Below are 14170 nucleotides of genomic sequence, written 5' to 3' on the forward strand. Positions count from 1 at the left end.
TTGATATTAAGTGATTCGTTTTTTAAATACTTTCCTGATTTAAAGAATACAGAGATACAAGCGTTTGGTGGCATAACAAGTGAACGTTTGCTTTGGAAAATTAGACATGGCTATATTAATATTAATGAATTTTGTAATGCTATAATTCATGTTGGCACTAATGATATTTTTGCAATAACAAGTGATCAATATAGGATTAATATTAATTTATTTATTCAGGAAATTAGGAGTGTAAACGCCTCCTGTAGAATTATTTTATCTTCCATTTTACCTAGGCCAGTAGATTTTAAAATGTCTGACCGCCTAGTTCAGGATTTTAATTCACAATTTTTTGATTTTTCTCAAACAGGATGGGTGAAGGTTAGCTATATGTCCGCTTGTAATTCTTTCTATGACAGATTTCATAGACCTATATACCCTTTATTTCACAAAACTGACCTATTGCATTTGAATCATGCTGGAATTCAAAAATTTTTTCATTTTATAGCCAATACTTTGGCTCATTTGAGTTGAGGGAACACTCTTTACGAGAAAGGCTTCATTTATTTCTGACCCCTTTTATGCAGGGGGAGAGTTTTTGTAGCAGATTTCTCTCATTTAATTTTTCATAAGGCTGACTTTAGCTTATCTCTAATTTGTATCTTTTTTGACGCTAGGGAGGCTTATCTGTTAGCAGATTCTGTTTATATTAAAATTAAGAGTGTACTCTTGGTTCAATTTTCTTTTTACACTGACTGCTTTTTGGCTGACCTTCGGTATGGCGGGTTAATTTTATGTATTAACAATTTTTGAATTTCTATATTGGTTATTCTTAAATTTGTTTATTGAATAGTATTGAACTATTGTATTGTGTGAATCCATTTCATCAGCCTAATAGACGTTTTTATTGTATTGGTTGTTTCATGTTTTTGATAGTAATTTGGAAATTTTTATTTTATTAAAAATGATTAATTACTGAGAAAGAAATTTATATTTTTGCTAGAATTTTATTATTTTTCTGTTTCTAACGAATTTATTTATTTAAATGCTACATTCTTTTCGTCATCCTGATTTTGTCATAACTTTTCTTATTGGATTATTAGTTGAATTCTACTCACTTTCGTTTACCTGTTAAATTACATACCTTTTTACTTCACTCCAAGATTTGTTTTCACACGGTAAACACTTAGTTCTTATTATATATTATTTTTGAAATTTGAGTTGAAGCGTCGATCAACAATTTTTGATAGTTTTGAGAACATTTTTTAACCCGCCCACCCGTGCCCATTTTTATTTATAGGTTAGACAATATTTGGTCATGTTTTATGAAGATTTAAAGCCCAAGGCGTAGCCGAGTGCTTTAAATCTTCATAAAACATGACCAAGTATTGTCTGACCAATTTAGAGCATATTCACACTTTCGAGTGACCTTACAAAATTATCCTTTCCCATTGTAATATTCAAAACTAAATAAGAATTCACTTTTTATAATGAAGTGAGTATATAACATAGGGAATGACCATTACAATGGATGGAATGAAATAGCACTGACATAGTTTGTGAGGACAAAAACGATAAATTGTTCAAACATTTGAGTTTTTCTTCTGCATCAGGTAAAAAATTTAATACTTATATACCTTGAATTTCTTGATTTTTATTAGCACACAATGTTATATCAATCCGCTTTCTGAAATTTGAATATTTTTTGATAATTATAAAACTTACTCTATAAATATTTGAATTACGACCATTCAACATCAGATGCTTACTTTTTATTGATGAATGTACATGTATTGTGGGTTTCTTTTCTCGAAAAAATCCTTTGCTTTATATATCAGCAGTCTGAAATTGTTTTCTTGAAGAAAAAAAATAATCGACTCGAATGTCTGGTATAAAAATTGTATAAAAGATAATTTTACCTACCTCTTAGCCCCCATTTTATTTTATTTTTTGTTTGTTGTATATATGTACCATTAATATAAAGATTTCCAATGTTCAAAATGTTTTTTTATAATTCTTTTCTCTTTCATCTTTAATCAGTAGGCTAGTAGGCTATTTTTCCAAGGAAAATGCCTCAGGGGATTGTACACTTCGTTGGTGAAGTTATTAAGAGTTCACTTTCATAATTAATCTACAATGAAAAGTCATTCATGTAAAGCATTTTATAGTGCATGGAAAGCCATGTACTATGAAAATTAGAAGGGAAAAAACTGACTTTTCATTGGACGAGAAGGGGTGAGTATGTTCTAAGTATGGGTATTTCGTTATTTTCTCTACTGGTTTTAGGGTTAATTTTATGTATTAATAATTTTTGAATTTCTATATTGGTTATTCTTAAATTTGTTTATTGAATAGTATTGAACTATTGTGTTGTGTGAATCCATTTCATTAGCCTTATAAACGTTTTTATTGTATTGGTTGTTTCATGTTTTTGATAGTAATTTGGAAATTTTTATTTTATTAAAAATGATTAATTACTGAGAGAGAAATTGATATTTTTGCTAGAATTTTATTATTTTTCTGTTCCTAACGAATTTATTTATTTAAATGCTACATTCTTTTCGTCATCCTGATTTTGTCATAACTTTTCTTATTGGATTATTAGTTGAATTCTAATCACTTTCGTTTACCTGTTTAATTACATACCTTTTTACTTCACTCCAAGATTTGTTTTCACACGGTAAACACTTAGTTCTTATTATATATTATTTTTGAAATTTGAGTTGAAGCGTCGATCAACAATTTTTGATAGTTTTGAGAACATTTTTTAACCCGCCCACCCGTGCCCATTTTTATTTATAGGTTAGACAATATTTGGTCATGTTTTATGAAGATTTAAAGCCCAAGGCGTAGCCGAGTGCTTTAAATCTTCATAAAACATGACCAAGTATTGTCTGACCAATTTAGAGCATATTCACACTTTCGAGTGACCTTACAAAATTATCCTTTCCCATTGTAATATTCAAAACTAAATAAGAATTCACTTTTTATAATGAAGTGAGTATATAACATAGGGAATGACCATTACAATGGATGGAATGAAATAGCACTGACATAGTTTGTGAGGACAAAAACGATAAATTGTTCAAACATTTGAGTTTTTCTTCTGCATCAGGTAAAAAATTTAATACTTATATACCTTGAATTTCTTGATTTTTATTAGCACACAATGTTATATCAATCCGCTTTCTGAAATTTGAATATTTTTTGATAATTATAAAACTTACTCTATAAATATTTGAATTACGACCATTCAACATCAGATGCTTACTTTTTATTGATGAATGTACATGTATTGTGGGTTTCTTTTCTCGAAAAAATCCTTTGCTTTATATATCAGCAGTCTGAAATTGTTTTCTTGAAGAAAAAAAATAATCGACTCGAATGTCTGGTATAAAAATTGTATAAAAGATAATTTTACCTACCTCTTAGCCCCCATTTTATTTTATTTTTTGTTTGTTGTATATATGTACCATTAATATAAAGATTTCCAATGTTCAAAATGTTTTTTTATAATTCTTTTCTCTTTCATCTTTAATCAGTAGGCTAGTAGGCTATTTTTCCAAGGAAAATGCCTCAGGGGATTGTACACTTCGTTGGTGAAGTTATTAAGAGTTCACTTTCATAATTAATCTACAATGAAAAGTCATTCATGTAAAGCATTTTATAGTGCATGGAAAGCCATGTACTATGAAAATTAGAAGGGAAAAAACTGACTTTTCATTGGACGAGAAGGGGTGAGTATGTTCTAAGTATGGGTATTTCGTTATTTTCTCTACTGGTTTTAGGGTTAATTTTATGTATTAATAATTTTTGAATTTCTATATTGGTTATTCTTAAATTTGTTTATTGAATAGTATTGAACTATTGTGTTGTGTGAATCCATTTCATTAGCCTTATAAACGTTTTTATTGTATTGGTTGTTTCATGTTTTTGATAGTAATTTGGAAATTTTTATTTTATTAAAAATGATTAATTACTGAGAGAGAAATTGATATTTTTGCTAGAATTTTATTATTTTTCTGTTCCTAACGAATTTATTTATTTAAATGCTACATTCTTTTCGTCATCCTGATTTTGTCATAACTTTTCTTATTGGATTATTAGTTGAATTCTAATCACTTTCGTTTACCTGTTTAATTACATACCTTTTTACTTCACTCCAAGATTTGTTTTCACACGGTAAACACTTAGTTCTTATTATATATTATTTTTGAAATTTGAGTTGAAGCGTCGATCAACAATTTTTGATAGTTTTGAGAACATTTTTTAACCCGCCCACCCGTGCCCATTTTTATTTATAGGTTAGACAATATTTGGTCATGTTTTATGAAGATTTAAAGCCCAAGGCGTAGCCGAGTGCTTTAAATCTTCATAAAACATGACCAAGTATTGTCTGACAAATTTAGAGCATATTCACACTTTCGAGTGACCTTACAAAATTATCCTTTCCCATTGTAATATTCAAAACTAAATAAGAATTCACTTTTTATAATGAAGTGAGTATATAACATAGGGAATGACCATTACAATGGATGGAATGAAATAGCACTGACATAGTTTGTGAGGACAAAAACGATAAATTGTTCAAACATTTGAGTTTTTCTTCTGCATCAGGTAAAAAATTTAATACTTATATACCTTAAAGTTCTTGATTTTTATTAGCACACGGTGTTATATCAATCCGCTTTCTGAAATTTGAATATTTTTTGATAATTATAAAACTTACTCTATAAATATTTGAATTACGACCATTCAACATCAGATGCTTACTTTTTATTGATGAATGTACATGTATTGTGGGTTTCTTTTCTCGAAAAAAATCCTTTGCCTTATATATCAGCAGTCTGACATTGTTTTCTTGAAGAAAAAAAATAATCGACTCGAATGTCTGGTATAAAAATTGTATAAAAGATAATTTTACCTACATCTTAGCCCCCATTTTATTTTATTTTTTGTTTGTTGTATATATGTACCATTAATATAAAGATTTCCAATGTTCAAAATGTTTTTATAATGCTTTTCTCTTTCATCTTTAATCAGTAGGCTAGTAGGCTATTTTTCCAAGGAAAATGCTTAAGGGGATTGTACACTTCGTTGGTGAAGTTATTAAGAGTTCACTTTCATAATTAATCTACAATGAAAAGTCATTCATGTAAAGCATGGAAAGCCATGTACTATGAAAATTAGAAGGGAAAAAACTGACTTTTCATTGGACGAGAAGGGGTGAGTATGTTCTAAATGTGGGTATGTCGTTATTTTCTCTACTGGTTTTAGGGTTAATTTTATGTATTAACAATTTTTGAATTTCTATATTGGTTATTCTTAAATTTGTTTATTGAATAGTATTGAACTATTGTGTTGTGTGAATCCATTTCATTAGCCTAACAAATGTTTTTATTGTATTGGTTGTTTCATGTTTTTGATAGTAATTAAATTTCACCTACAATGGAACTATATTGGTTCTTATATCTTTGTAACATTTTCCTTGCACATGTACTTGAGTGACATGTATCCGAGTGTTCAAAAGATATTTTACTTATTAGTTGAGCAATACTCTGTAATTAGAAATAATACTTAACATAGCTACACAATTGGTCATTTCAGAATTTAAAGGACTATGCATAATTTTAGTGTTTGTACCCCAAAATGAAAATAACATCGTCATTGGTTGAATTTCCATTGTTTAGGATGTTTTTTTCCAATCACAACGTTTTGGTGTACACTTTTAAAAAACATACCGATTGCATTAGATTCTAAAATGGCAAATTGTAATAAGATAATATTCTCATAATGTGCCCTATTCATTTGCTCGAGTGGGGGAAAGTTTTCCATACTGGTCAGACAAAATTACGATTGAGTCAGTAAAAATAAGAATCTAGATTCAGCAGATTGCATTCCTTGAATTAGTAATCACTTGTAACAATTCCCTTTCAAGGAAATCATGTTCTGTAATGCAAGTTCTTCAATATCTGTGTAATCATTATGCAGGAACTGCTAGAAAGTTGCAGTATTATAAAAAATTCAAGTTAACTATAGAAATTTGAAATGATCTATTTTGTCATAAAATTTTTCAATGTCAGTTATAAGTGTTTATAAAAGTATAAAACATACTTAACTATGTGTATATGTGTACTCTTATTTCATGTTTGCTATGCCGTATTGGTTTTGCTCATTACAGACCTTCTTGTACTATGGGACTTGCATTGGTGGTGTTACTTTTATAGGATCACTTTTTGCTTTTAGAAAACTCTAGGGTAATAAGAATACATCAAGTGCAAGTATTCTTTTTATCGTCGAACGTTTTCTGACAGGGGTACGGTAAACCAATAGAAAACAGAAAACTTAAGGTTACCTTTTTTTGCCTAGGTCAATTTTTGGGACCAAAAAAATTAAACTGTTGACACAGATATATGTCTTGCCTATCGGCATAAAATTCAGAAAAAGAAAATCTGATGAACAGCAACATTGCTTATTTATTCAAAGTCGCTGGACCATGATCTAGTGGGCAGGGCTTCGAAATGGTGACAAACTGAGATGTACAGACAGTAATGTAACTTATAAAATATTGTTGTCTATTGTAAGTAATTCCCTATTAATCTAACTTAAGCAGAAAACTGATATATACTGATAGTAATGCAACTTTATACAACATATCATTGATCTATCATAAGTAGTTCTTATCAAACTGACTTAAGCAGAAAACCTAACATTGAACATTGCTAATTACTTCAAAGTCACTGGACCATGACCCAGGGCCTCAAAATAGTCGTCAAATTGATATGTACTGATAGTAATGCACTTTCATAGAAAATAATCATTGATCTATCACAAGTAGTTTCTATCAAACTAACTTAAGCAGAAAACTTAACATTGAAAATTGCTGATTATTTCAGTCGCTGAACCATGACCTAGGGGACAGGGCCTCAAATAGTAGTCAAACTGATATCTATGATAGTAATGCACTTTTATAAAATAATATCAATGATCTATCACAGGTAGTTCCTATCAAACTAACTTCAGCAGAAAACTGAACAATTCTTGATGACGTCGTCGTTGGAAAAGCAATCCCTATGTCTAGCTATCACAGGCAAGACAAAAATCATTTTTTTTAATATCTGCATTTTCCTGTTGGAAACCTTAATACAGTTGTAATGGAAGTTTGTTTTCATGATCTTTAACTTTTGTAGTTCAGTATATGTATCTCCTACTATTTTTACATATCTTAAGCTTTTCAAGTATTTGGTTGCGTAAAGTATTTACTACTTCCCTTTAATTGAGCATTTATTCTTTGTTTTAAATGTACTTAATGCAACAGAATGATAGAATATTTCAAGCTGTGTTGTTTTTTTAAACACCAGAACTGATTTCCTTTAGAAAACACTCTCACATTATACTCCAATAAACAACTAACCATATCAGTGTTACAAACTTTATTTATTTCATCACTTTTACTTAAATAAATAATGTAATGAAATGCATATAATGCTCATGTACAGAGTAAATAAGACATCACACTTATAATAAATAAATGAATAAATAAATATCTTATAAGTTAGCCTGAAACTGTCAACTTGGACGGAATATTAACAATAGCCTATGAATGTTCTGAAAAATTTAATGCCATCTTTAAAACATCAGGATATAAACTTTAATTTTTCATTTTTTAAATTTGATAGTGAAATGGTATTCCTTTTATTGTTTTTGCAAGGGGGAAACCAAGCCCTCTAGATTATGATAGTCAGAATGAAGAATGTCCATTGCATTTTTAATTACATTTGTTAAAGTCGTTGAAACCAGATTAACATTCATAATTTGTATATGTCATTGAGCCACCTTTATTATGGGATTACCTTTTATGTTATCAGCTAATTCATAAGATTAACAGATCTGATAGCATACAGATCCAGATGACTTATTCTTTGAAATCCACTTCTTTTGCATTATATCTATTATAAAATTTAAGTAGAATATTGTGAAATAATTCAGTAAAGGATATAAATTTTTGAAAATTTCTTTCTTTCTGCATCATTTTTATTCAAACATGAATTTTAGTTTCAATAAAATAGAAAAAGAGGCAAAGTTTCACAAAAGTACAGTGAAATTAGTGCTGAATGTAAGTTTCATTTTTTATAGAACAAGAAATCTTTTTTTTTTGTGTAAAAACAATATGGCACTTCACTCAAAGGGAAACAGAAAACAAAGTATAAAATGAACATGGAATGTTAAAGGCAATGCCATTTTACAAAATATAATAAAACTTTTATATCCACTAATCATTTATAACAAAAACACAACAAACAAAACATCATACATTGGTCAGCAGTTTCATTGCACACTTAAACAAGCTAACAATACTATTGGAGATTTAACAGTGTTATCCACTTTAAACGAAGTATATTCATTTAATATATATTTTGTTTTATTGTTAAGTAAATGCAAGTTAGGAATCCAGAAGATAACAAACAATTTTCTTAATTGGTCGGTCTTTAATAAGCTGCCTGCTTTAAACACTAAAAAGAAATTAGGTTGTCAGAACAAGAAACTGTCTGTAATTGTTAAAATACATGCTATATAATTCCATATACTTTTGTTGTTAACCTGTTTTTTTTTTAAAAGTATAGAAATTTTCTTGATACACTATGCATAACAATTTCAATTCATGATATCTTATACACATGAAATCAAAGATATATTACAAAGTGTTTTTCCATACTTATCAGAGTTTTGTGACTTAAATTAACACCATATAATGCTGTCATAAAGTTTTTTTAAGGGTTCCACAGATTCCTTTGTCTCTACTGTAATTACTTCTGTCAGTAAAAAAGTGTAAATTTGACTGCCAAAAAAAACAAATACAAAAAATAATAAAATTTCTGTGACTTAGGTCACAAGCAAGAGAATAAAGGAAACCAGCTTATATAAAATTTGTATCAATGAAAGAATGAGAATAAGCAGGACGCAATAAACAATGGTCATGAGTTTTTTACATGTAAAATAAAAAGATAAATCTGTACCAACGTGGTTACTTAAATTAAATTCATAATTAGTCAACAAGCTTTTTAAATACATATTTATTATTTCAGTATGGCATTTTTTGAAATTGTGTTGTGCTTGAGGTCAAAATGAAAAAACAAATTAACAAATAGCTGATCACATATAAATCTATCACAAATAAAAAGCACTATAAATCATGAATAAGCAAAATAGCATGGTTTTGATATAAAAAAAAATAATAACATTTCTCACTTTCTTACCATATATTATTGAATGTTGTACATATTTACTGAGGTATTTATACTTGACATCTATTAAGTATAAAGATAGCTTTCTTAATTAATATTTTAATGAAAAATGACACTTGGAAGATAACAAATGATTTATCATCTACATAATCAAACAATATATTGGTTAGCATAGGGATCTTCAAACTTTCTTCTATTCATTTTTAAGTACAAAACAGAAAAAGAAAAATGATATAAATTAAATAAACTTCTTGAAACCTATAACGAGAAGGAAAATCTTCAGAAATATTCAGAATATTTGATAAAACCGACTTAGCAAATTGTAAATCTGAAAAGAAAAATTACATTTTAATTTTGAAATCAAGCAAATTTCATAGAAGCTGGCACAATACTGGCAAAATTTAGTAGTCTTCATGTACATGTATCATTTTCAAATGATGAAACTTGTTAGACTAATAGAGAATATGATCACAATTAAAATTGAAGCAACTGCTGATTTCATATTAAGATCATGATTTTGTTTCATTGTGAACACAACAACATCTTTTATCAGCAGTAAAATATTTTCTCTGAAACATCCACTTCCATTAAATATTGGTATTATATTAATGGCAATAATTATTTTTCTATATTCTCAATATATCACAGCTATAAACACCCTGATTCTTCCCTTAGCCATTCTCTTGGCTGTATTCCTCTCTATAAACATACATTTTGTTGAAGCGAAAAACAAAGATCTCAATGCAAATTCATGATTTAAACGACTTTCTTGAAGAACTGAAAGACTAGAAATACTTTATAAAACACTCGATCTCGGTAAAGGTGGTTTTGATGGTAAACCAGGAACTTGTGGTCATTGTCTACGTATTCTATGTTGTGTTGAAGACGGTTGTAAAACAGCATTTGCTGTACCAGGCCTATGTAATGGTATCACTGGTGGTGACTGTGTTTGAATCAATGGTTTACTAGTGTCTATAGCACCTATAGGTCTTCTGTTCTCAAATGCAGGACTGGAAAAAGAAATATTTAATAAAATTTAAATATAAATTTATAAATATACTAATATATGTTTTTCAGCAGAGGCCAGAGCATAACTTTTTTTCTCAAAGTATTTCCTCAAAGTATAACTAGCACCCCCTTGGTGGTCTTGTGCTTGTTTGAGTATTGGAAGTCAAAGCTGGGAGAAAACAAATACTTGAAAATTGGTATTTGCTGCTTTCCTACTTAACTTGCAGCATTTAAAAGTACGAGGGAAACTGATCTGCTCATAATCAGAATAATGTGTCCATATAGTGTGACCATGTTTTCCTGTGGACTTTTACCTTTTGAACTAGCTTGTCAAAAATCAAGCTCAAGTTTCTAGTGCAAAGCAGGGCTCATATTCATGTCCTGATATACATGTAATATTTACTACTCGATGTGAAAGACCCATCCATCATAGCTTAACTAAGCCTCGATTAGTTGTATTTAACAATTCTAACACTAAATAAAAACATACCATAAACACAGAGTGAAGGAATTAAGGACCTTCCAGGTGTAAAGGCACCTTATATTTTCTGCATGTAATTGGTGTGCCAAAGGAACATGCATTATAAGAACTGCCTTTCATTCATTCATAATGCAAGTATTCCCAGTTGTATAAGGTATGCTCAACTTAAAGGCAGTTAACGCAGCTTTTATCATATTAATACTGCTTATTCCATTCATTAAAAACTGGAACTTTATTGTTTCGGCTTTTCATTTGTTGAAAAAACAGTATTGTGACAAAAGGTAAACGGTGGGGATACAGTAATATAACTTTTTTGTGAAGAAGTAAATATGATGCACAAATTTTGCCCTACATTATTGTCTTACACTCATAACAAGATTGAATAATTCCAATAAATCATGTGGACACAACTTTTCTCCAACTAAAGGGATAACAATTCAAACTTTAACAATGCTTAAAACAGTATTTTGAAACTGAGAACTATAAACTTGTAGACTTCCTATAAATGTATAGGTGCTATCAAACGCATTTCCCAGGAAAATGTCATCCATAAGATTATTCAATATTATGAATAGAAAGACCAGGGCGTCTCTTCGTCATTTAAGCGGTTTTCACTATAAATTTCACAATGCATTTTATTTGATTAAAAACTTAAATTTCATATAGACAAACGCGCAATTTATGTAAGGGATTATTTTAATGAGAATCTAAGACAGTTTGAAGAGGTCATACAACGATTTCCTCTATATATCTTTAAACTTATTTTAACTATGACTGTCATGTTTTTAATGTTATCGAATATTTGATTTTTTTATTATTTTCAACTAAGAAATATTGAATATCGAACCGACTTCTAGCAGCCGGTTGGATATGGAATATCGAATAGCAAATAACGAACAGGCCGCTAACATCACATACATAGGGGTAAAAAAGAAATTGTGAGGGGGGACAATTTTTTCTCATTTCAGATTTCAGAATTAAAAAAGAAAATTTCTTCAAATATTTTTCTTTTTTAGCAAAAAAAAAGGGTGGGGGGGGGGGGGGGGGGGGGGGGGGGTCAATTCGCAACAGCATAGTGTATTGCACAAAAGCAAAAAAAAAAAAGGAGGGGGGTCAATTCGCAACAGCATAGTGAATTGCACAAAAGCAAAAAATTGAATATAAATTCAAATCATATAACCAATTCTAAGTTCTTTGACTACAGTTATTCTGTGTCAGAAACCTATTAGTGTCAAATATTTAATGAAACATGCGTTCAAATACAGTAACTCCTTTTTTTTTACATTACTTTAACAGATTAGTTGGTCAAATCGATTGTTCTTTTTTTAATGTTGTATTGTCTGTGGTAACTTTTGTGGTAAAACAAGGGTGCATGCATTAAAGTCATTATATACCCTAGCAAACAGTACAAGTTATAGACTGTAGAAAAAGAGAAGATTGTAGATGAGATAGCGTTTCATTAACAACTATACAGAAAGCTCGTACTGCAAAAACAGCACATTGTCCAAATAAGCTACTACATATTAGCTTTGCTTCTACTGCTTTCGCCGCTTGAGGGGGCGGGGGTCTAGTTCTAAATTATTGTGAGAAAGATAATGATAATGGTGTCATTCACTATTTCTGAAGTTTAATATATTTTGAGGAACTGTTACAAACTGCGATCCTTTGAAGGAAGTTTGTTTAAGTAATATTATGTATACTATAAAACGTTATGGTCTTATCAAACAAATATTTATATACAAATTATCTCATCTAGGTTTAAATATACATGCCTTAGTCGTTAAAATTCCCATTTCAGTAATAAAACTTGTACACTAACATTCATGAATATACATTACAGCCTAAAAATTTTGCTCGATAAATGTTTGTTTTGGTGATAAAAAATACCATCAAATGATACATGTTTATACCATCAAAAGAACATAAATTTGTATAGCCATTCTCTCCCACAAATTATAGCTCAGACTTAGAAACATTTAAGTCTGGTGCAAAATCACATATGTATTGCTAGATCAAAATCATGTTTTTATCTATATACAAAAAAAAAATAAAAAAAATAAAAATGTTTTGAAATTATTGTAAATATGTTCAGATTTTAAATTGTTTTCCCTGGTATGTGCCTTCTTGTAATCTTCAACATATTGAAGTTAAGAAGTATTATGTAGATATGTAGATGTAGACATTTCGACGGGACTTAGTGTTCTCCCTCTTATTGTAGGTTTATTCCTTTATTGTGTTCAATCTCAGTTTATGGAAAAATCATACATACCCAATAAAACACTTCTTGATAAATATTTAAATATTTATTAGAAGATGTTCGGAGGGCATAACAATCCTTTCTTTTCCGCAACAGTGATGTTTCTTTGATTTTTACCTGTGAACATTTCTCAATTGGTTTGGTATATACGTGTGATAACTGTAATGTTCCAGATTTCAATGAACATAATATTTTCATTAATGATAAAAACTTTCAAGTCAGTCTTATGAGTATACGGACATAATAAATTGTTCACAACTTTACTAAATTTAAAATTTAAAATACTAATACCCCTTTAATTATGACCTCTTGCTTGAAGTACTTGAAAAACACACAAAAAAAATTAACATTGACTAATGCACAATGAAATTGAGGAAAAGGTCAGATGAAACCTGCCAGACTGACATGTACTTCTTACAATCATTCCATACACCACATATAAAGTTGACGTACTCTTTAAGTATCTAGAAAACAAACCTAATCATGTAATCACTGATCCATGAAACAAGGTCGAGGTCAGATGAATCCTTTCTGATGATTCTGAAGACTGCAAGGAACCCATGTACCATCTATTGCAATCCTATTACTCATAAGTGAGTAATTCACACAATTTAAAAAAAAAATTTTTCAAGCAGTCCGTGAACCATAATCAAAGCACTGTAAGCGCTGTAGGCAGTTAACCAAAAACCAAGGCAAACGTAATTATGAAAACTGTGGCAGTGTTGCTTCAATTTTTTTTTCAAGATTTGAAAGAACAAACATTAAACATTCGTATATTGTACATTTATGTTCATCTAATGAATTGATTATTAAGGCAAATTAATTAACATTTCATCAAGGTTTTCAAAAGCAACTCATATATCAATGTAAATGACCCCCATCTTCACCCCCATATGTATGATGTTACTTCATACCAAGTTTGGAATAAAATGACAGGTGATTATAAAACAGTTGGTCAAACATTCTCGGGCTTTACACTGCTTGAAAGATTTATATGTTTTCTTTAAAATGAGACATAAATGAAAATTATTATAGGCCCAGAAATAATTTATTAATAGTTAAAGTAAATTCAATTAACCTAGACTCATTTTTTGCATCAATAAAATTTTATAATAAACAAGAAATAATTGTAACAGGATGCCGTTACGAAGTCTCCCAAACAAAGCCCTCATAATTCATCATTCCCATGGTCTCCTGACA

The 14170-nt window shown here is 29.5% G+C and overlaps 1 protein-coding gene across 1 annotated transcript in view; it reads right to left on the reverse strand.

The window, feature by feature from the left end:
- Window positions 1-10055: 10055 nt before the first annotated feature.
- Window positions 10056-14170, reverse strand: part of LOC127706505 (uncharacterized) — a 31218-nt gene continuing 27103 nt past the window's right edge. The window contains exon 13 of the mRNA XM_052211169.1: window positions 10056-10234. Coding sequence (XP_052067129.1) covers window positions 10078-10234 — 157 coding nt within the window. The 3' untranslated portion in view covers window positions 10056-10077. The remainder of the gene's footprint in view (window positions 10235-14170) is intronic.

Source organism: Mytilus californianus, unplaced genomic scaffold, assembly GCF_021869535.1.
Source record: "Mytilus californianus isolate M0D057914Y unplaced genomic scaffold, xbMytCali1.0.p SCAF_6, whole genome shotgun sequence".
Lineage (NCBI taxonomy): Eukaryota > Metazoa > Mollusca > Bivalvia > Mytilida > Mytilidae > Mytilus > Mytilus californianus.